This window comes from Macrobrachium nipponense, chromosome 1 (assembly GCF_015104395.2).
Source record: "Macrobrachium nipponense isolate FS-2020 chromosome 1, ASM1510439v2, whole genome shotgun sequence".
NCBI lineage: Eukaryota > Metazoa > Arthropoda > Malacostraca > Decapoda > Palaemonidae > Macrobrachium > Macrobrachium nipponense.
Genome location: NC_087200.1, coordinates 192,186,222 through 192,209,288, shown reverse-complemented (window position 1 = coordinate 192,209,288; position 23,067 = coordinate 192,186,222). Strand labels below are relative to the sequence as shown.

General features: G+C 42.1%; 1 protein-coding gene, 1 long non-coding RNA gene and 1 pseudogene across 3 annotated transcripts in view; 1 reads left to right on the top strand and 2 right to left on the bottom strand.

The window, feature by feature from the left end:
• Positions 1-5,619, bottom strand: part of LOC135219041 (uracil-DNA glycosylase-like) — a 41,419-nt gene extending 35,800 nt beyond the window's left edge. Inside the window, 1 exon segment of the mRNA XM_064255473.1 lies at positions 5,522-5,619. Coding sequence (XP_064111543.1) covers positions 5,522-5,581 — 60 coding nt within the window. The 5' untranslated portion in view covers positions 5,582-5,619.
• A 10,208-nt stretch (positions 5,620-15,827) lies between these two features.
• On the bottom strand, positions 15,828-21,515 carry LOC135220323 (uncharacterized). Of its 2 annotated transcripts, none has more exons than XR_010315658.1 (3): positions 21,418-21,515; positions 20,592-20,661; positions 15,828-15,912 (listed from the first exon to the last, which is right to left on the bottom strand). It is a non-coding gene; the product is annotated as an uncharacterized LOC135220323 (long non-coding RNA). The 2 variants fall into 2 exon arrangements; XR_010315659.1 differs by lacking the exon at positions 21,418-21,515 and adding an exon at positions 21,058-21,134.
• A 1,108-nt stretch (positions 21,516-22,623) lies between these two features.
• LOC135219040 (protein cycle-like) overlaps positions 22,624-23,067 on the top strand; it is a 93,854-nt pseudogene continuing 93,410 nt past the window's right edge.

Sequence of the window (23,067 nt, the reverse complement as noted above, 5' to 3'; positions counted from 1 at the left end):
TCTCTAATTCCGCCGATATTAACCCTCTTACACCTAAAGGGGTATAATAAAAAATTGCCTCCTGTATGGCGAGGCAGGTCTTGAGTGAGCGCCGAAGTGTAAAAATATTTTTTTTCAAAATATCACAGCACGCTTAGTTTTCAAGATTAAGAGTTAATTTTTGGCTCCTTTTTTTGTCATTGCCTGAAGTTTAGTAAGCAACCATCAGAAATGAAAAAAAAAAATAACTATCAAATATAAATAATGCGATATATGATACAGCAAAAACAAAATTTCATATATAATTGTATTCAAATCGCGCTGTGAGCAAAACCGTTAAAGCTAACGAGTTAATTTTTTTCCGTTGTATTGTACACTAAATTGCGATCATTTTGGTATATAACATACTGTAAAACGATCAAAGCAACACAGAGAAAATATATCACAAAATGATGCATGAATTTGTAACGCGCAGACGTAAAAAAATGTTTTTCAAAAATTCACCATGAATCTAAATATTGTCTAGAGACTTCCAATTTGTTTCAAAATGAAGATAAATGATTGAATATTACTATAATGTAAGAGTTTTAGCTTACAATTGCAGTGTTTGACCATTTCGGAAGTTAAAGTTGACCGAATGTAAAAATTTAAAAAAAAAATTTTTATATATGCAAATATTTGAAAATGATTCTACATGAAATTGCGCACATTTCCATATATAAAACTCTATGAAAAGCCTAATATGAAACGGAGCAAATATAACAATAATGCGATGTACACATTTTGGAGATTTGCGGCGGAGAATCCACACGCAGAGGGAAGAAAGTTTTTTTTTTTTTAATTCACCATAAATCTAAATATTGTGCTAGAGATTTTGAATTTGTTTCAAAATGAAGATAAATGACTGAATATTACTAGACTGTAAGAGTTTTAGGTCACAATTGTGTTTTTCGACTATTCGGTAGAGTCAAAGTTGACCGAACGTGGTTTTTTTTCTATTCATTGTGATTTATATGCAAATATTTCGAAAATGAGAAAAGCTACAAACCTTCAATAATTTGTTTTTGTTGTATTCTACATGAAATTGAGCACATTTTCATATATAAAACTTCATGTAACTGGCTAATTTAAAATGGTGTAAACATTACGACAATCGGACAAAAAAATTTCTGATTTTTTTCTGAAGAGTTGCCGCGCAGACGTAAGGATTTTTTTTTTTTTTTTTTTTTCATAAATTCACCATAAATTGAAATATTGTGCTAGAGACTTCCTATTTGTTGCAAAATGAAGGTAAATGATTGAATATTACTAGACTATAAGAGTTTTAGCTTACAATTGCGTTTTTCGACCATTTTGTTAGAGTCAAAGTTGACCGAAGGTTGAAATTTTGGCACTTATCGTTATTTATATGAGAATATTTCAAAACTGGATAAAAGCTACAACCATGGGTTGTGTTTTTTAGTTGTATTGTGCATGAAATTGCACACATTTCCATATATAAAACTTTATGTAACGGCAAATTTAATATGGTGCAAACATTATGACATCGCACAAAAAATTTATCGGAAGAGTTACCGCGCGGACGTAAGGAAAAAGTTTTTTCATAAATTCACCATAAATCGAAATATTGTGCTAGAGATGTCCAATTTGTTGCAAAATGAAGGTAAATGATTGAATATTACAAAAATATAAGAGTTATAGCTTACAATTGCGTTGTTCGACCATTTCAGTAGAGTCAAAGTTGACCGAGGAGGTTGAAATTTTGGAAAATCGTTATTTATAAGAAAATATTTCAAAACTGATAAAAAGCTACAATTATGAGTATGTTTTGGTTGTATTCTACATGAAATTGCGCACATTTTCATATATAATACTCCATGTAATGGCTAATTTAAAATGGTGCAAAAATTATGTCAAAGTGATGAAATAATTTCTGAGATGTGTCACTAATACTTTTTAGTGCGATAAGAAAGAAATTTGCGCTTGCGCGCCTGCGTAACGATTGTAAACAAAACAACGCCTTGATCCGTGAGCTCCCAGCATCCCCCAAGGCGCGTGATTCAAAAGTTTTCGGCTGGTAGGCCTATAAGTATTTTTCCGCGAATTTTTTAAAAAAACTTTTTTATGTCGACATTTAATACGTCCAATCGGCACCCGGGAGACAATTTATCTCGACGTTTAATACGTCCAATCGGCGTAAGAGGGTTAATGAAAAGGCTCCGTCCGTGGACGGAACGCCGGAGCCTTTCCAAGTCAGTGCCACTGCAATTTCCTCCGCCGTCTCTGATAGTCCACACGGATGCCTCTCTGAGCAGTTGGGGGGGTTACTCACAATACAAAAAGTTCAAGGAACGTGATCGAAGATGTTCCGCCATTTCCACATCTATGTCCTAGAAGGCAATGGCCATTTTTCTGACTTTAAAACGTGGCTGGCTCCAGTCAAAAACAGTCAAGTAAGGTTAGTCTCGGACAGCGCAGTGATAGTTCATTGCATAAACAGAGGAAGCTCCAGGTCGAGCAAAGTAAACCATGTGATGATTGCAATTTTCTCGTTTGCGACGAAAAATCGTTGGCACCTGTCAGCTACTCACCTGGCAGGAGTAAGGAATGTCATCGCAGACTCACTATCCAGGACAACTCCGCTGGAGTCGGAGGTCCCTGGACATGAAGTCATTCCACGGATTTGCAATCAAATCCCGGGCCTTCAAGTAGAACCTGTTCGCCACGGAGTCCAATCCACAAACTCCCGTGTTAAGTGGCTCCCAACCTGGACCCTCTAGCTCACGCCACAGATGCGATGTCCATAGACTGGAACAGTTGGGAGAAAATTTACCTATTTCCGCCAGTAAATCTGATGAAAGTCCTGCACAAACTCAGATCTTTCACGGGACAAGTAGCGTTGGTCGCACCCAACTGGCTGAAGAGCAACTGGTTTCCTCTTCTACTAGAATTGAATCTCCGTCCCAGACGGATCTCCTGTCCGGAACCTGGACTCAAGTAGTACAAACTCGGACTGTGTCAGCTTCCTCAAGAATTCTGAGCGCCCTAACTTTATGGACTTCATGAAATTTGCAGCCCAAAAGGATGCTAGTATCGATCCACTAAACATCTTGTTCATAGAATCAGATAAAAGAGAGTCAAAACTCAGAACGGTATGATTCTGCAGTAAAGAATTGGCCATCTTTCTAAAAGAATCAGATGTCCAAAAAGATGACTACGAATCTGGCAATTTCATTCTTTTGAACCCTATTCGAGAAAGGTCTAGCTGCTAGTACCATTACTACAACCAAATCTGCCTTAAGGAAGATTTTTCAGCTTGGCTTTAAGATTGATTTGACAGATTCGTACTTCTCTTCAATCACTCGAGCATGTGCCCGTCTGAGACCAGTGGACCGCCCTCATACAGTCTCCTGGTTTTTAAATGACGTACTTAAATTAGCCTCAGACACTGATAATGATTCATGCTCATATATAACCCTTCTCAGGAAAACATTATTCTTAATGAGCCTGGCTTCAGGCGCCAGAATATCTGAACTGTCGGCTCTCTCTAGAGACCCAAACCACGTCGAATTCCTTCCGTCAGGGTGAAGTGCAACTATCCCCGGATCGGATTCTTGGCCAAGAATGAAGACCCACAAAACAGGTGAGCTCCGTGGAAGATTGTTTCTCTTACGCAGGACGCATCATTGTGTCCTGTCGTCACACTTAAATCCTATCTGGCCAGGACTTCCAAAAGTTTTCAGGTCCCCTTTTTATTAGAGAGAAAGGCAGAACAATTTCCTTAAAAGGTATTAGACAACAAATCCTTTATATTTTTAAACAAGCCAATCCGGATTCAGTCCCACACGTCCATGATATCCAAGCTGTGGCTACCTCGATTAACTATTTTCACAATATGAACTTCGAGGACCTGAAGAAATATACGGGTTGGAAATCTCCGCCGTATTTAATGCCACTATCTCAAGAATCTAGAGCCCTTTAAAATTCTCAGCAGTGGCGGCAGGGTAGCTAGTTCCCCATGAGATGACCAAGTCCTAAAACTCTAGTTTTCTATTGCTCATTCTGCTTAGCCATTTTCCCTTGATACTCATTTCTTCCTACCTGCCTCGCCCGTATTCCCTACCAATCTTCCCCCCGCCCCCCCACCCATGCCGGGCTGGTCTGCTTGCCAGTATGTTGCTGGACTTGTATATAGCGATTGGGACCCACTTTTTGTATTCCTTACCTGTTATTGTACATACTTGTATGTATATAGTCATATTGCTTCAATATACCATACCATTGTATTTTATTACTTTAATACTAGTTGTTAAGTCTTAATTTTAAGAATTCAGCTAAGTTTGCTTGTTTCTTTTCACTGCTTATTAAATCTATTCTTTGGTGAACTTTAAGTTTCATTATTCCTTACATATTTTTGTTTTGTATCTTTCAAGCTTGTATGGCAATTCTCTGTCGGCCGTGAACCCGACCCTCTTTCTTTTCCTGATCCCCACCCTGTAGCCAGTCCAAGCTTGGGTGCGTATTCCAGGAATAAGATGCCAGGCGTGGGTGGTAGTAGTAGCGAGCGGAAGGTAGATGTAGTACTCCTTGTAATGGCTTTTGCCTTGTGAGGGAATTTGAAAGGAATCTTCTAATTGGCAGAAGTCCTGTGATAGTGGCCTCAACTCGCCCCAGTGCTTATACCGACGCCAATTGGTGATCGAGCTGAGGGTAGTAACTTCAGCATTTTTTTAGCTTTTTTCTCTGGTATATTTAGAATCTATTTATACCTAGAAATGCGTGCTACAGGACCATTTCACCGGGCGACACAGGTCTTCCCCAAGAAATAGATTTTTCCTTTCGTCAAAATCTCTTTATTATCAAATTTACTGGGGTGTTTTTGGAGGGCTTGGAACGGATTAGCCATTTTACATGTAAAATACGGTCCAAGATATGAAAAGCTCATGATACGAAGGCCCTCTCGGCATCTCGAACGGATTAATTTCGTATCTCGAGGTACCACTGTACTACCAATGCTAAAATTCATGGCTTGAATAAACTGGGAATATCATAAACCAAGTAGTAATGAATCTACTTATACGGTGTACATAGGCAGGAGCAGCAAAGTGCACTTAGGTAAAAAATGTAATGCATGAAGAAATAGTATGCAGACCAATAGAAAATTTTTAGTTCACTCTGCCTTCTGTTTCACATTATGGTCTCTGCGCCACTATAAAAAAATAATCTTCAATGTAAGGTATTCTGTGCAAAAGCTACATGCATGCCACATGTATTGTCAGCACATCACAAAAAGAACAATAAAAAAACACCTATCAAGGCACCCTCCAAAGACACAGTAAAAAAAGATCTTCAAACATCATTCACCAATCAGTCACATTTCCAATATTGATCACTTTAACCTGGTAATTATTACTGCCAGCTAGCAAAACATTTACATGAATCTCAATGACCCACCATACTAAGCTACAGCAAATAAATACATAAAATATCAGTGTTTCTTTTGTTTAAGATAACCTCACTGACATAAGGAAATAAGACTCACCTCATCAAAGTAAGGTTTTGAAAATTCTTGCTTGAGAGCCATAAACCAACTCGTACCCATGTTGCTATGAAGTGCTGGTGTTTTCTTACTCTGCAGCGTTAATTTCCGGCCTAAGCAGAAAAAAAACATATCAATAAGCAACCATAATATCAATGACATCTAGTAACTATATAAAATTTTGCATTTATCCAATAACAAAGTAAATTACAAGTCTTGACTACAGCTATACCTGAAAAGCTCAAGTACACTTAAAATTCTCTTAAAACACTTCTACAATGAGATAAGCAATATCCTATGCAACACCAAATTCAGTTTCATATTTAAGAACAAATTGACATACACATTACTTTAATGCAATATATTGTTTTACACAAAAATATGATCAGTAAATAAAAAAAATTAGGTGCAGTATTTCTTCAATAACAAAGTAAATTACAACCATCTTGACTAGTTATACCTGAAAAGCTCAAGTATACTTAAATTCCCTTAGAACACTTCTAAATTGAGATAAGCAATATGCTACTAACACCAATTCAGTTTCATATTTAATAGCAAAATGACATACACAACATTACTTTAATGCAATATAGTTTTACCACAAAAATATGATCAGTAAATTAAAAATTTAGGTGCAGTAAGCAAACCAGGTGCTCACAAAATGAGAGCACACCGTCAAAATTTGGAATAACCTTCATGTTCCATAAATACAAACATTAATAATGTAAGGACAGGCTAACCAAGAGACCTATGGTAGTGGTTTCACTCGCCCCAGAAACCATACCGACACCTTTAAATAAGTGAGCGAGCCAGAATATTCTGGCATTTCCATATTAGCTTTTTTCTCTGGTATGTTTAGCAATAAAATTTACCTTAGAAATGTGTGCTAAAGGGACATTTCACTGGGCGACATGGGCCCTTGCCCAGAAATAGATTTTTCCTTCGTCAAAATCCCTTTCTTTGTCTTCCTTAGTTTTTCTCTTGTATCTTAGTATAAACCAAAATTAACTGAACTTCCTTGAACCTGCCTTGGGTTCTTATTTGATCTCTACCTGCTCATCTTTATCACTAGTGCATGACTCTCGGTAGGAATGCAAGTTTGATCCTAATCTAACTTGTCCCATGAATTTTTACACAATATTAACAAAATCTGAATGACATTGTTTATGGTTTACTTGAAAACAGACATACAGTATAACTCTAGTTCTTTATAGTTATCATAATTATTATCAACAATATTCAGTTACGATGAACCCTATTCATATGGAATAAGCCAAAGGGGGCTATTAATTTGAAATTCAAGCTTCCAAGGAAAACGATGCTCATTGAAAGTAAAAGTTAACAGGAAAGAGAAGAGATCAGTTATTAAAAAAAATTAATGAATAGATAAAATGTAAGTATGTACAATTATAAAATACAAGGGGAATTGCTTTAGGTAGTAGGGTACTGCATCCTTGCTTGAACTTTTGAGTTCCAATTTAACACAAACTCTCTCAACTATGAGCAATGCCAAAACTGCTGATGTAGGCTGGATTTGAAAAATTCACCAAAGGGTTTAAGTCCTCCTCCTCCTCTGCCTATGTTCCTCCAAGAGGTCAGAAAGCGGTGAACTGATCAGAAGAATAAATTCTGTAGTAGTCTTCAAGCAGCAGTAAACACAAATCAGATTCTTGGCTGGAAGAACCTGCCACACCAGCAAAGACTGTTGAAGCACTTGCTTTTGGTTCAGAGCTGAAGGACAGTTACCAAAGAAGTAGATGATGATGGGTTTGGATACAGAGTGTCAGGGGTTTGAAGAAGTTCCAAAGGGATCTGGCATGAAGTCCAAAGAATCTGTCATTAATCACTACCTGCCGCATTTCTCAAACTTTTAAAGCCAACTAACGCTAAGGGGCAACAGCTGCGGTCAATATTGGGATTCTCCGTCAGCTCAATGAAGCCATTAAAGATCCTCCTCATCTCTTCACAGCTTGCAAGTCGCGATGCATCATAACTTGCTGTCGCTGTCATTTCAGGGTTCCCTCCTCCATCTTACCAGGGCAACATCAGCTGCTATCTCATTGTTAGACTTTAGCTGGAATAAAAGAGATCAAAATGACAATTTGTCCAAAATTGCATTTTTCCTAACTATACAAACCTGAGGTCCTTTTACAATAGGAAGGTTACTAGCGGCAGCTGGATAGGTCGTAAGCTTTCGAACAAGGGGTTCGGTAGTTAACTGCTTGTCCGACAGGCGCGCGCGCGCAACTGGGAGGTAAACAATCACTTTTGCTTTTGGCCCAAGGAAAAAAACTGCAGAGTGAGGGGTGGCATGATGGTTGGGACTATGTGTAAAAGGACCTCAGGTTGTATAGTTAGGAAAAATGCAATTTTGGACAAATTGTCATTTGTTCCGACACGGCATACAAACCCCTTCGGTCCTTTTACAATAGGAAGACTCACTTCTTGGTGGGAGGAATCTGAGTCTTTTGTGAACAGACTGGTGTTCGCCCAACCTTGGAATGCCTCCCTGGTCGTAAGAGCAAGGGAGGGATCCAAGCCTCTGTCCGATTGATCGGGGTGTGCACCGCAGGATCAATGGTCAGACCTCTGGACCAAGTACTAAGAGAGAGGCAAGCGTATCTCTTCGTACCAGCAAACAAGAACAAGTTCCTATTTGCAACGAGGCAACATAAAGTTATGGTTTGTCTCTTGTTGGCATCCACTTCCCCCCCCTTGTAGGAGGAAGTGGTGGATACGCTCCCATCCCTAGTGAAAAGAAAGGGATAGGATGGGGCTCTGTCAAGTAGCTCACCTGCATCTCGTCCTTATCCAGCAAGGTGATGACCGTATCCCTCTACCCACAGGTAGAGGGGGAGAAAAAGATAGGAAGAGAAGCCAGTCACTCTCTCATTCACTTATCTATTCTTACAGTCACACCAGGACTCGATGCTGTTCAGCCTGCTAGGGTCTGGGTTAGCTACACAACGTGTTGAGCAGCCACCACGGGTCCCAAGGAAAACGATCCAAGGACCTGTGGGCAATATCCAAAAGGTAGAAGGAGGTGCCAGTGGTCTGGTTGTACCAGACCCCTGCCTTCAGTATCCTGCGCCACGGAGAAGTTTCTTGTGTAACTCGAGGGAGTGTACTTCTAGGTCATCTTGGTGCTGACGAAGAGTCTTCAACACTCAGCCTGGGATGTCGAGTTTCTTCAGAAAGCGCGGTCGCGCTTTCACAGGACAAAGCAGCATCTCCTTCGCATCGAAGGCGGTGAAGTCCATTAGGGAGGGGATTGTGAAGGACTCTAACCGATCGTCAGGGACCAAAGGGTTCTGAGTCTTCGCTACGAAGTTCGGTACGAAATCGAGCGTCACGAATCCCCATCCCCTGGATGCTTGACTTCGCAGGAAAAGTCATGCAATTACCTCAGAGGAAAAGAAGGGAATGGTTGCATGACCTATCCCTCTTCTCGACTTCGTGATGTCCTGTACCCATACTGGTCTATCTGTCTGCAGCGAAGTGTCTCACATTCTCCTATCCCCATGCAGTGAAGTTCTTCTTGGTAGTGGATAGGACACCGACACTCAATGGTGGGTGTCCGATGGTATGGGTACTGTGACAAGCCGTTAGGACGAAGAAAAGACTGTTTATGGAACAACCGAACTAAGTCCACAGTGAAGTTCGTAACTGACTTGGGCGCTCTGACAGCTTCGACTGACTGCGTTCGGCAGGAGGCAAGTTGTCCAAGCACCCGAGCAAGTCATGTGACCTTCGCCTTAAAAGGGTTATGCCAAGAGACTAAACAAATAATTTGTTCGTCACCGATGCCAGACGGCGAGGTGATGATTCTCTTAAGGCATGTGCCCAACAGGCGCAAAGTCAATTGCCTTCTAGAGACCAAAGTCCCTGATGCAAGATATCTCATAGGCTAGTTGACTCTGAGCTAAGGAGAAACAACACTATGTGTCGTTGAAAACGAAGGTGTACAGCCTACGTCTTCACAGCTGAATCGAGAGAAGGATCTCAAGATTTCTGAACCTGTGCTACAAAGACTGAGAATGCTAACCGCTATTCATTGCTGTCCGGTGAGTATCATAGTTGCAATGAAAGCGGAGCGCTTTTCAGTAATGAAGACACAGGGAATACTGCCTGAAGAACTGCTTCTCATGGGCTGAACATTTGGAAGTAGAGCTGTCAGGTCGGAGAGTAGGCGATGTCTTCTGACACATCTGTTATTCGTGGGGGCGAACAATGCATAATTGCACACCTGCGAATACGAGATATTTTGAAGACAAACTCAGATGTCTGCAAAAATCATTCGCATTATCGCGGTGCGATGCAGCGGGAGACTAGTACAGACTTCTGTTACCGTGCGGTAAACAGAAAGATGAAAGAGTCCAAGAGATATCTCTGTTGAAAATTCTCGCAATGTCGAAGGCGATGAAATAGAGCGTCACAGCAGTAGATGGTCCTTCATTATTGCGAGAATCCCCGTTAATCAGAGACCTAAGTCCATGATTGTTGGGTAGAGATACGGTTCGGTAGTCAATCAAACCAGGGGAGGGAGAGACGTAACCGACCGTGCATCTCCGAGACCTAGCTGATACTGAGTCTGCTATCAGGCAGTTCAATACGCAGTAGCTCTCGGTGACTCGTCATCCTGAGTTGCCAGGTAATCCCTTCCACGAAGGAATGCGTTCAGCTAGAAACCATCGAGCATAAAGAATACGCTCGAGCAATTATATTTAAACGAAACGGATTTCGGTAAATATAAAAGCTGATTTGGTGTTGTCTGTGACAATACCAAGTATCTAAATCGAACTGATAACTGCTGGGAGGTTGCAGGCAACCCCGAGTTGCAGTTCAATTAAGATACAATTCGTCTCGGTCACAAACCGTAGAGTTAACTACGGTATGCGCCTACCCCCCGGACAATTCAACTGTTAAAAGATCATGTCGCGAGGGTAATATACGTAGTATATTTGTAGGTTCTGTACCACGACCTCCATCCTAAATTCTTTTCCCCTCGAGGAATGAGAATAAGGATTGGAGATCGAGCGCCTTCGTTCTCTAGTCAAGAGAGTGAAGGAGAAGTCTTTCCCAAAGGAAAGCTTCAATGGTGAACAGAATACCGAAGACGATAGTTCAAGCCAAACTGGAAGTTCCCGTCCGTTCTTCTCTATTCCAGGTTAATCGCCTACTGTGAGATACTCTTCTTTCAGCAGCAGTCTTCTTCCCAAATGCTAGAAATTACAGGAATTCGAGCATAAGCGAGGTTCCCGATTATCGTGTAACAATTATCGGAGATTCTCGCTACACTTTGGACCGTGGTCTGCGCCTAAGTGTTTGGAGATCGTAAAAAACTCGAACACTCTGAGTGCGCTAGAAATTCCGAAGAATTCTAAGCACTCTGCGAAACCCCCACCGAATCGTTACGATATCGGCTGGTGGTCTTCTCGATTCCCGTAGAAATCGAGAAAGGGGCAGGATCCCTCCTCAACGACCGGGGCTTACGTCAGGTAGGACCCGAAGGTCCCCCCGGTAGCGCAGTCCCTAACGTGGGATCTTACAGAGAAATCTCTGTAGGATCCCTCCCCTTTCCCTCGTAGGCCGTAAGGAGAGAGGGAATGGGGGAGGAATTGGATACTGGCTCGCCTTCCCAGCGGAACTAGCAGTTGGAGAAGAAAAGGAGCAGCCATCGCCTTACGGCGATGGCCTCTCAGAGCCTGGGAAAACGTAATGCGTCAGGAGAAAACGTTTTCCGAGGATGGTTACGAACTCATACTGTAGGTAAAGGTCTGCCGCCACTGTGACGTCGTCTGGGTGGGGCTGATCGACATCCTGGGACAGGAGAGCCGATACCGTCCTCCGACTCATTCCAGTCCTCGTCGAGGTCGAAACCTCTCAGGAGGACCGAAGGGGTATTCAACTACGGTGTCCGAAGACACGTAGAAAACGCCTCTGTCGCAGTAGAGGAGTGGAAGTAGCTTGTTCGACCGGCCAGAACTGAGAGAGCCTTTCCGGAGACGAGAGACTACCTGGTTCAACACAGTCGGCAAGCTCCGATCGCGGCAGACCCACCGTCGAGTTTGGTTCCCTCTCGGGACCCCAAAACGACTCGAGCCAGACGTGGCTCTGCTGGTGGGGGCGGCGATCCTTCCCCGAGGTCGTTGTGCTGACGAATCAGCGCCATAACCTCGGCAAAGTTCCTCTGGATCTCGGAAGTCCACAGCATCTTGCAGAGTAGGACCGTTAAGCCCTTCGAACAAGAGCATATTCCGAGAACCTTCCTCCTAAGAAGGGGGAACAGCGACAGCCCCTCTCGGACTCCTCCAGCCACTTGCGCATACGTCCTGGCCGGGCCGGTCCAAGAACCGTGCCTGGCACGTAGGGCGTCGTGGTGGGATCATGAGGGGCGCACCCCTCACGATCACTCCTCAATACCTCGCTCCTCCCGGTGTAAACCCGAGGAGGTTGAAGGTACGGGAGAGGCAGACCTGACGCATCCCTCCTCGCTCGCTGGCAGAACCAGCAGGCTTGGAGGGCTGCAGGCGATCGTCAACCCGCGGTGGCGATCGAGCTGCAGGCCTGGTCGGAACCGTCTCGCTGTGGAGAAACGGCTGGACTGAGCACAGCGGCCCCGATCTCGAGTGTCAGAAGAGCTGGTGCTGGTTGCCGTACACGATCGCTCTCTGTGAGAGCGACGGTCAGGCGACCTGCAGGCTCCACTGTCACAGTGAGACCGGTGCTTGTCCTCACGCACGTCACGTCACTGGTTCCAGCCGTGGCTGGCACCGGCGAACGGTGGGGGACCTCTTCCCAGCCTCAGCCCGTGGCCGGTCGTGGGACCGTCAAGTAGCCCGGGTAGCCAGCTGGTCGCCGCGAGAGCGAGAGCTGGGTCTGGTGAGAGTCGCGTGAGTGGCTGTTCACCCAGTCTTCCGCTCCGTGCCGTGAACCTGACGCTGAGCGGGCTCAGAGGTCTGGTTCCTGGCTGCACGGTCGCTGGTAGGCGACCGTACACTCGGTACCTCCCGCGAACGAGAGGCCGAGACGGACCCTGATGCAGTGGCAGAACCACTGACACCAGGCGAGGAAGTACCGTACCCCTCTGGTCCCCCGTAGTCTTCTTCCTTGCGGAAGAAGAGACGGGTCCCCGCTCCCGAAGGAGCAGGAGGACCAGCGGAAGGAACCCTCCCGTCCCACCGAGGTGAGACAGGTCCCGAGAAGCTCCCGAGGGAGACTTCTTAGGAGGGAGGAGGCAACCTTCATCTTCCTCGGCTGTGTAAGCCTTAGAAGTCGAAGGGGAAGAGGCGGCAGCCGACGACGATGAAGAAGATGAAGACGACGACGACGACACCTTCCTCCTCTTCTTCGTCAGCTTCCTCAGGACAGACGTAAGATCTGCCATCCAGGGCGGAGCCGGGGCTGCTGTAGCCGAAGCCACAGGGCCCGGACACACCTGTACAGACAGACCAAAGTCTGGGGTAGTACCACCACGAACAGGGACGACGTCAGCAGGTATGGGCATCTCAGGAACAGCAGGCACAGCCAGCACAGCATCGGCAGGGACAGCCAGCGCAGCAACGGCAGGGACAGCCAGCGCAGCAACGGCAGGGACAGCCAGCGCAGCAACGGCAGGGACAGCCAGCGCAGCAACTGCATGGACAGTCAGCACAGAATCGGCAGGTACGACAAGCAAGCACTGGAAACACAGGGAGTTGGAGCAGCAGCCAGCAACATCTGGTACCGCGGCAGGTCCAGGGGCGAGCTCTAGGGCAGCGGAAGTGTGGTCGCTCGGGACATGGCACCGGCCCCCCTCCTCCTGGTACGCGGAACGGGCACTTCACAAGACGGCACTCACAAGGACGGCTAGGCAAGACTGTTACCACGTGAGGCGAGTACACCAGGTGAGGAGGGACGTCGTCACCTGGAGTCGATATCGTTGTCGTGGTCACCACTCCATGGGTGACTGCAGCAGGCCCAGACATAGAACCGCAGCCCCTGGACACTAGGCACGCCCTGCAAATCGAAGGACGCCCATACCTCACCAAGGTCCACCCTCGTGGGGCAGTAGCACCTACGGAAATAACAGTATTAGTGATTAATGGGGGGGAAAGGGGGGAAGTCTCCTTGTGCGGGTGGGGGGGGGGGGGGGGGGGGGGTTGAGCCCTACAACCGAACGAGTCGGAAGGCCCCGATACAATTGTAACATCGGGCACCGACCGCGCCCTCCCCCACAGCTCGACGGATCGGGCGAGGAGACGAACCCAGATAATCCTCCCCCCCCCCCCCCCCCCTCCCCCCCCCCCAACCCCAAGGGGCTAAGGGCCATCTGTGGGGCTGAGCGGTGGGGGAGGGGGGGGGGTGTCTTGTTCCCCACCCTGCTCAGCACCCATGTACCCAACAATAATAATGAGCCCGAGAGCAATCGTGCCCTCGGCACCGAATGCAAGGGCATAAGGATCAATTCCCTGACTGAGCGGAACTTGAACCAAAATAAATATTGATGCAATCAATAATAAAAGGAATAAAATGAAAAAGAATCTTGCATTACGGTTCACTTCACAATGAATGAAGGGCTCGGATCGAGCGCATTTGCGCCCTCGGTACGAGCGCAAGGGTAAAAGGATCCATTCCCGATTATGAACGGAAACCTTGATCCATAATGAATTGATGCAATCAAAACATATATGAAAATGAAAAAGAATACTGCGCTTGCGATTTCACTTTCATACAAAATAAAAAGGGGAAGGATCAATTCCCGGGTAAGAGCGGAAACTGATCCAAAATGAGTATTGCTACAATCAAAATAAATATATGAAATGAAAAAAAAATACTGTAACTTGCGATTCCACTTTCATACAGAATAAGTTTCATGCCGAGCGCATTCGCTCGGCAACGAGCATACAGGTTAAAAAAATATAAATGAAAAGGGTACTTACTTACGATTTTCAATCTACACATTTCCAACCAAAATATAAGCTCGGAGCGAGCGCTCTCCTGCCCTCGGCACCAGCATACACAATACGAGGATCATTTCTGGAAAAATGAATTCCCGCACTTACGCCCTTCAGTCCCGGCACTAGGGTAATCGGAGGGCGTGGAGAAACCAAGATCCTTTAATTCACAATTGAATTCAATGGAAATAAAGATGAAATGATTGTACTTACAATTCAGTATCACTAGATAAATAGAAAAAGAAAACACAACCATGCGAAAGCAACGACGATTGAAGCGGGCAGAAGAGCGATGATACACATGTCTCCACGCCAGCAGGCCGAAAGCAAAAATGATTGTTTACCTCCCAGTCGCGCCCGCGCCGCCTGTCGGACAAGCAGTTAACTACCGAACCCCTTGTTCGAAAGCTTACGACCTATCCCAGCTGCCGCTAGTAACCTTCCTATTGTAAAAGGACCGAAGGTTTTGTATGCCGTGTCGGAACAAACTTCTGATTGGAGTTATGATGCATCTCTATCAGCCACTCAGAGGCAACAAACAATGGTGTAGCTTTGGAGCCAAAAACAGTCATGAAAGCTACCTAGTAGAAGAGCACTCTCTCAGCCATAGCAATTCATGAAGTCATGATGCATCTCCATCAAATACTTACAGGTGATAAATAAAATGACATATTTGACGTTGTTCACTTTAGAGCCAATAATAGCTGCAACTCCCAACAGAAGAGCGCTCTCCCAGCCCTTCCTGGTCTTACCCCCACATTACCCTCAATCAGATTGTTTTATGAGATCTCAACATCGTTACCATCAATTCTTCAACCTGTACAAAAAGCACTGACCTACACATTCTCAACTTAGTGCCACCAACTTACGCGATTCAATTTTATGTGCTTTTTTCAGAGCCATTAACAGCATTTTTCAGCACGTTAACTGATGTTGCATCAAGTTATGGCACCATAAGCACAGTTGACGGTGCTAACAGCAAGAATAGGAATCAAGTTAATGGCGCCGTGAGCACTGTTAATGAAAACCTACCTACGGCAGAAAATCAACTTACAACGCAGTGCTGGAACAGATCCCTCACCGTAAGTCATGGATGCATTGTAAGGCCAAACAGAAGGTTTTTTTATTCAGTGTATATCCACATATGTACTTATGTATGTTGTGGTGGGCTGCAGTTGCATGCAGACAGTACATACGAGGATAGTTTGAGGTAACATATCAACACATGATGAAATCAGCCTGCTAATGTGAAAACAGCAATATGAGCCATGACTCAGGAGGAATGCTCATACATTAGCATCACATAGCAAACTGGGTCTCAATTACCATATAAGAATGCATACATAACAAAGCTGTGTTTAGCAAGTAACTCACCTTCACTTTGTCTCATTCATACGCTTTTTTTGATCAGGACTCAGACATCTGGTAATTTAATGCTAGGGGAGCTTGAAAGTACACCTGCAAATAAGATAATACTGAATCATCAAAAATCAAGATCATCCATAACTTTGTACTGCATGAGTACTAAAAGTAACATAAGAATAAAAACACTATCATTTCAAATAAATTTATTTCTGCTAACTAAATTAGTATAATTGCATATTACAAAATGAAGAACATTTTATAATCATAGAATTGAACCTTTTTAATACTAATTAATTTTTAGATTCAAAAGTGAATTATTAATATTCAAGTATACCATCCATCCAAGATGGCTTAAAAACATGTAACAACTACAAAGAGTAACACTAACATAAATCCTCATCTTTAGTGTACTATGTGTGCCAACAGGATATCTAAAAATGTGTAAAGATATCATATATATATATAAAGTAATATTCTCAAGACCCTCAACTTTCAGGGAAACTGCTTACTTCAAACAGTCCATGGCAGCACATCATCAGCTCGGCAAAAAATTTTCCAAGGATTTAGTAAACAATCAATCAAAAACAAGTGAACAGAACTTACACTAGCAGATACAACTGTACATTTTTTTTTCTGGCTTTTTGAGATAGTTTCCATGGCGGAAGAAAGATAATCGTGAGAAAGTCACCTAATGCAGGGCTAGTAATTACTTTGGAAATCCATGACCACTAAAACAAGTTGCAACATTCACATATTTCACCCAAAAGTAAATCTGATTATCATTAATAACTATTGTCTGATTTTCCCTTTATGGAATCTGATACCAAATAAGTTCTCTCGCTTTCTTCACCTTGCTGTAATTTCTCCTCATCTCATTTTTTACATCATTGACTATTTTCCAACCTCTCTGACACCATACCTCTGCAACTTCATTTGGATTGGATTGGATTATAAAATTTAGGCCAAGGCCAAGCACTAGGACCTACTAGGTCATTCAGCGCTGAAAAGGAAATGGACAGTACGAAGGTCTTAAAGTTGTAACAGGAGCAAAAACTTGCAGTTTCACTGTGAAACAATTGTTAGAGGGGGGGAAAGTCTGATGGAAGAAAGAGAATATGAACATAGGTACAGAAAAAATAATGAAAGAGGTTGCACCCAGGGGCCAAAGGGACATTGCCAAAAACCTTTAAGCAATGCCTACTGTAAACCACATGAGGTGCACTGACAGCAGGGCAACTTTATTTTAATTAATGGTCATCCCACTGCACTCAAGCCATGAATCTTACCATTTAGTCGTCACATAATGTCCACATCTCCCATTTCTTTAAAAGTGCCCTTATGCAAGCATAATTTTTGCTCCTCTTACTAGTGAGATACACTTGAAAAAATTCTGCTGTACTTTATCTCAGGTGCCTAATCTTCCTTACTGCAGTATCAAAACCTGCTCCACGATCCAGGATGTATGCACACAAGGTAAGTGGTGACAGGTGATGTCTTGCATTAGACATGAAAAGCATATGCATAGTAAAATATGCAATAATCTACAGTAATCAAAAAGAATTACTACCTCAAGGGATGGCACAACATTGTCAATACAACTTCTTCTCTATGTACCTCTTCATCCTCCCTTGTTCACCAATACCACAGGCCTCTCTGACCCGCCTTTGCTTTCAGAGATATTATTCACCTGGGACTTTCTTTATAATAGTTTCTTTTGCATTTGTAATAAGCAGAATATAATAGTCAAAATTGAGGAAAAGTGTGCGAAACTTGAACTTTAACCTTGGGCTTATGCCTGACTCACCCTTGTTTGAAGTTGACAAGGAACCCTTCTCCATATCAGCCAAAAAAGCTCTTTTGATTATTTACTACTATCATCTATGTACCTATGTATGTAGCTTCCTCAGTCTTGATCACTGAAATGATCTTAAATTATTCTGTCTTTGTTATATATTCATACAAATCATAGAGAGATCTCTTATTTTTAATCAGACTTCCTGGCACCCTTGCACAAAGTCCATCTCACTACTTGTCTAACAATTCTCAAGACCAACAAATAAGTGCTACCTCTGTAAGAGCTTTCCCTTTTATGTTGTTGCTTCTCCTGAATATGGCTCATGATAAAGAGGCTTCCTCTTTTGATTTCAGTCAAAAATTACTGACTTTTGTTGATTCTAAAAAATTTTTCTCAGCCTCTCCTCCAGTGCCCTCACAATGTTTAATGCATGCTCAAGCAACCCTTTATCCTCTGTATTTTTCTTTACATGGTTAAATAACTACTGTCAAACTATATTCTCACCTTTTCTGGTCCAATCACTTCTGTCATCAGACTTTCAACTAATGCATTTTGGTCAGCTCATGAATGACTCCCCCAGCTGCTTTAGGACATGACATCAAAATCATTACTGAATAGGCAGAAGATTCTCTTTTACAGATCTTCAATAATTTTATTGCTGCATCAGCCCTAAATTCCATGTGACATCTAATACAGTTCTTTTCATAAGAGGCAAAATGATACCCTGGGGACAATAACAGTCTTCTATCAAGTAATAAACAAAGCAACATTTCACAGCAACAAACTGCTGCTTACTGGGGAGGGTAAAATGAAAATGTTCAATATCCATATATATATACTACAGCTCTGGTTCAAAGCTATGGTCTGATTACTCATTGGTAAACCTTTCTGAGGTTTTGAGAAGGAATACTCTAAATGGCAGAGACCTGTGAATAGTGGCTTTCACACGCCCTGAACTTTATACACGACGCCCTTTGGGTGCTCGCGCGAGGGTAGTAACCCCTGCATACTAATGCAAGCTTTTCTCTGGTATATTTAGAAACTATTTATATCAGGAAAATGGATAGCAGGATCCAATTTCACCGGCGAACACAGGTCGACCCAGAAATATGTTTTTTTTGTATTCATAATCTAGGGAGAGTGAGAGTAACTAGAATGATAAATGCACAATATATTGTCATTCCAATGTTGCAAAACAATATATTACTGTACTTTTCTCAGACTTCAGTTTTTTTGCAGTTTATGGTGTTGTTTGAGGTACAGTTTGGACAAACAGATAATATTTAAACACATATTTAAAAAAAAAAAAAAAAAAAAAAAAAAAAAAAAACATAAAAAAAAAAAAAAAGATGTCACAGCATAAATATTAACGGAAATATGATAATGAATAAACATTGCACAACTTCAATCTCGCTTTTCTCCGATTTCTGTTTTGTGCAGATGGACGGTTGTTCGAGTGACGGCCTCATATGTTGAAATGAAATAGAAATCATAGAGTTGATACACAACCAGCATTGCCTGAGACTTATTGAAGTGTACATCCTACACCATTGCTGTCACATTCTACAAAAGTGCAATTTCCTCCGTGTCACTCAATAATGATTATTCTTCCCCCGTGACCTTACAGTAATGGCCCATCCTCAAACAAGCAGCAGAGAGCTCCCTAACACAGAGAACACCATAGATCCTGCCTAACAGGTAAAGAGCATGCTCCATGCACCATAGTTTCTTAACATGAAAGGCCACCTTGCAGTCAGCATTCTGCTTCCAAATGAGTGCATTCCACATTATCATCTCACAGCATTACTCCACAAAATGTGAAACCTTTTTCTTTTCTGCCTTAAAATCAGGGGATGTAATTTTGCCCTTAAGAGGCAATGTTTTATGGAGGACCTCTGGGAGATTCATGCTCTTATGAATGTGGAAGATATTGATTTCGTCACCACAAAGTTTCTTTTAAAGAGGTCATCAATGTTGATGACCTCTTTAAAAGAAACTTTGTGAGATAATGCATGTGGACAGACATCAGAAATCTCCTTTGGTTACATCAATGGCTAAACTGTACTTTTACCTTAAGGGGCTCTCTGATCTTTAGAATAAAAAGTAAATTTTGCAAACTGCACAAATCCTTCCCAATTCCACACAAATGGTCTATATGTATGAAGATGTACAATGTGAATTGTTGATGGCTGATGTCAATGACCCTGGTGGTCACAATGCAAATAAAGCAACAAATACTCATATCTAATGTTTCTTCTCTCTACTTACAGACCTAATTTACTGCTCAAAAGAGGTACACTGAAATTTAGGGAATGCACCAATTTGTCCCTAATATTCAGTTTAACAACTGGGCTGGGGTCATCCATTTGTGCACTAAAGAGTAAAGAGATCCCAACCACCGGCATGCAGCTAGTCACTGCAATAACATAACCAGCCCGAAGAGTCTACTTGGGACTCAGAGGTCTGGAAAAACTAACTCCTATTAATAATAATAACTGCAATAACATGAATAGAGCATACATGACAAGAAGTGAATGAAGGGTTCTATGACTTGCAGGTCTTTTACAAACTGAGCTACTTAAATTACATCTTCCTAAAATGAAATGTAGATGTTTTTCTACAAAAGGTTTAAATTTATGTTTTCAAAAATATGATTTTTCATTTATATGAACATATTACGTACATCTCAAACTAATGCAATAAAAAAAAGAACTACCACTCCTCATCTCTACAAATTACTATACAGTATCTTTTAAGTTTGATTAAATTAATATATATCTTTGCTGTCATGTCTAGTTTCTCCTTACTATTCTATTCAGATCACTGGAGTTTGCAGTCTTCCCATTTTTCTAATAGATTAAATTATACATCAGTAGCAACTAATACAATATGGTCAAAATTCTTTAACCACTTCTCAAAGATACAAATCTGAAATGTATACAGCATGGGGCTAAACATGAATGACATCCAGTATTACCATCATCATCTGTGGCAGCAACATTTTCTTTCCCATCAGTAGTTTTGAGTCTTTTGGCACTGGCATCATCCTGCAAAATGAAAATTTTTATACAATTTATTCTATAAAACTTATCATTTGGAAACTTACCTAGGGCACAAAAGTGTGAGCTAACTTTAACACTGAGTAAAATTCATCAAAAATAAGTGTGAATTCATACTTATTTATGAAATGATTGGAATGGAATATATTATAAAATTTAGGCCAAATGCCAAGCACTGGGACTTATGAGGTCTTTCAGTACTGAAAGGGAAATTGAGAGTAAAAAGGTCTTTAAAGGTGTAAAACAAGGAAATCTCACAATTACACTGAAAAAACTGTTAGGAGTAAGTGGAAAGCAAGGTGGAAGAAAAAGAACATGAATGGAGATACAATAAGGAGAATAAAAGGGGTGGCAGATAAGGGACAAAAGGACACTGCTAAGAACCTTAATGCACTGATGGCACTACTTCCCTGTAGAAGTCTATATCAAAACAGCAAGGTAACAATATTTTCGTGTACAGCACTGTATATACATTACACAACTATCACCATCTGCAATTATATTACATTCAAAACCAACTGTGATGACCACGACTGAAACAAAAAGTGTGATAATATAACATACATTTGATTGGGTAAATAACAATCTTACAGTCTTATCTTAAATGAGAAAATAATATCTTCTTTCCCACCATTATCCCTACACTAAGGGTCAGTGCCTGATGCACCTTCTCCACTGCCTTCTATCAAAGGCATTATTCTCCACCAACCTCTTCTCTCCATATCTTCCTTCACTTTATCTCACCATCTAATTCTCTGTCTCCCTCTCGATCCTCTTCCTCTAACAGGTTCCTCCCAAGCCCTCTTCACTCTCTCCTCGTCATCCATCCTCAACACATGCCTGTACCATCTCATTTGTGACTCTCTTATCACCTCTGTAATCTTTAATACCCCGCCCACCCTTCTTATTTCATCATTTTCCAGTCTCTCAGCAGCAATATTCCCATAATCCACCTCAGCATTCTTATCATAACACTGGTCTTATCATTGTTATATATATTTGACCTTTAGCTTTGATTGCATTTTCTTATCACATACCACTTCAGCTACCTCTCTCCACCTTCTCCATGCAGCTTTTATCCTATACTGTCAACTTCTCCCTCACATCTTCCCTCTTGGCTTGCAGTAAATCCTAAGTATTTACACTTTTCTGGCCTGTTTTATAATTGAGCCTCTTCTTTCTTGTATTAACTGTTCTGTCTCTATTCTTCCCTACTGCTCAGCAAAAGCTCTGTTTTATTCACATTCACCTTTAAACCACCCCCTCTCTAAAGACCTCCTGCCGCTCTCCAATCCTTCTCATTTTTCAGCAGTACTCACCAGATAGACAGTGTACAAAACTCCCATAACTCTTCATTCCTAATCTCTTCACTCAATACATCCATGACTAGCACAACAAAATTGGACTTAATGCTGACCCCTGGTGTAATTCAACACTAACTTCAGTTTTCTGTTTCCCCAACTGCTGTTATCACTTTTGTGCTTGTTCTTTTATACATCATCTCAACCAGCCTAACCAACTTTTCTGGGACTTTCCTTTTCTTGGGATTCATCATATGCTTTCTCTAGGTCTATAAATGCCTCTTTTCCTGTAGCTGTCTTACTATGAAGATGGCATACGCTGTCCCTCTTCCTCTCATGAATCCATACTGCTGTTCCCGATCTTTACAATCTCTCTTAATTCTAACCCAGTATTCTCTCTAAACTTTCAGTCCATGTTCTGTTAGTTTAATTCCCCTGTATTACCACAATCCATGACATTTCCCTTCTGCTTGTATATATATGCCATTAGACTCTCCTCCCAGTCACTTGGCAGTTTCTTACTCTTCACATATAGCTTTCAATAAATCCAGCATCCCACTTCTCCCCCTCTGGTACCTAATAAATTGATACGTAATTTCAACTTGGAACTGTGATGGACCTGGCGATTAACCATTCTTCATTTTGCTTAATGCTCTCTTCACTTCTGTATCCTCTATCTCCATAACTGGTCCCCCCACCCTCTGTGCTTCCCCCATCTCCTCTCTCTCATTTTCATTATTTAACAATTCAAAATACTCTCGCCATCTATTCTTCATGTCTTCATCCATATAACAATACATTTCCATCACTATCCTTGATGACACCTAATTTACCCACATCCTGTCTCTGCCCCTTTTCTCAAGTTTTGAAATCTTAAAAGATATCCTTTTTTGCTTCTCTTGTTTCCTAGTCCTTTCATTCAACTGCTCTGCTGCCCTTCCAATAGCCATACCTACCCTCCTTCCAGCCTCTCTTTCCTCTTTTTTATACCTTACCTCTGAACCCTGTGCACTCCTTACTTTCCAGTCCTTAAATGCTTTTGATTGTTCTTTTAATTGATTCTTGCATCTCTCCATTCCACCACCACTTTTCT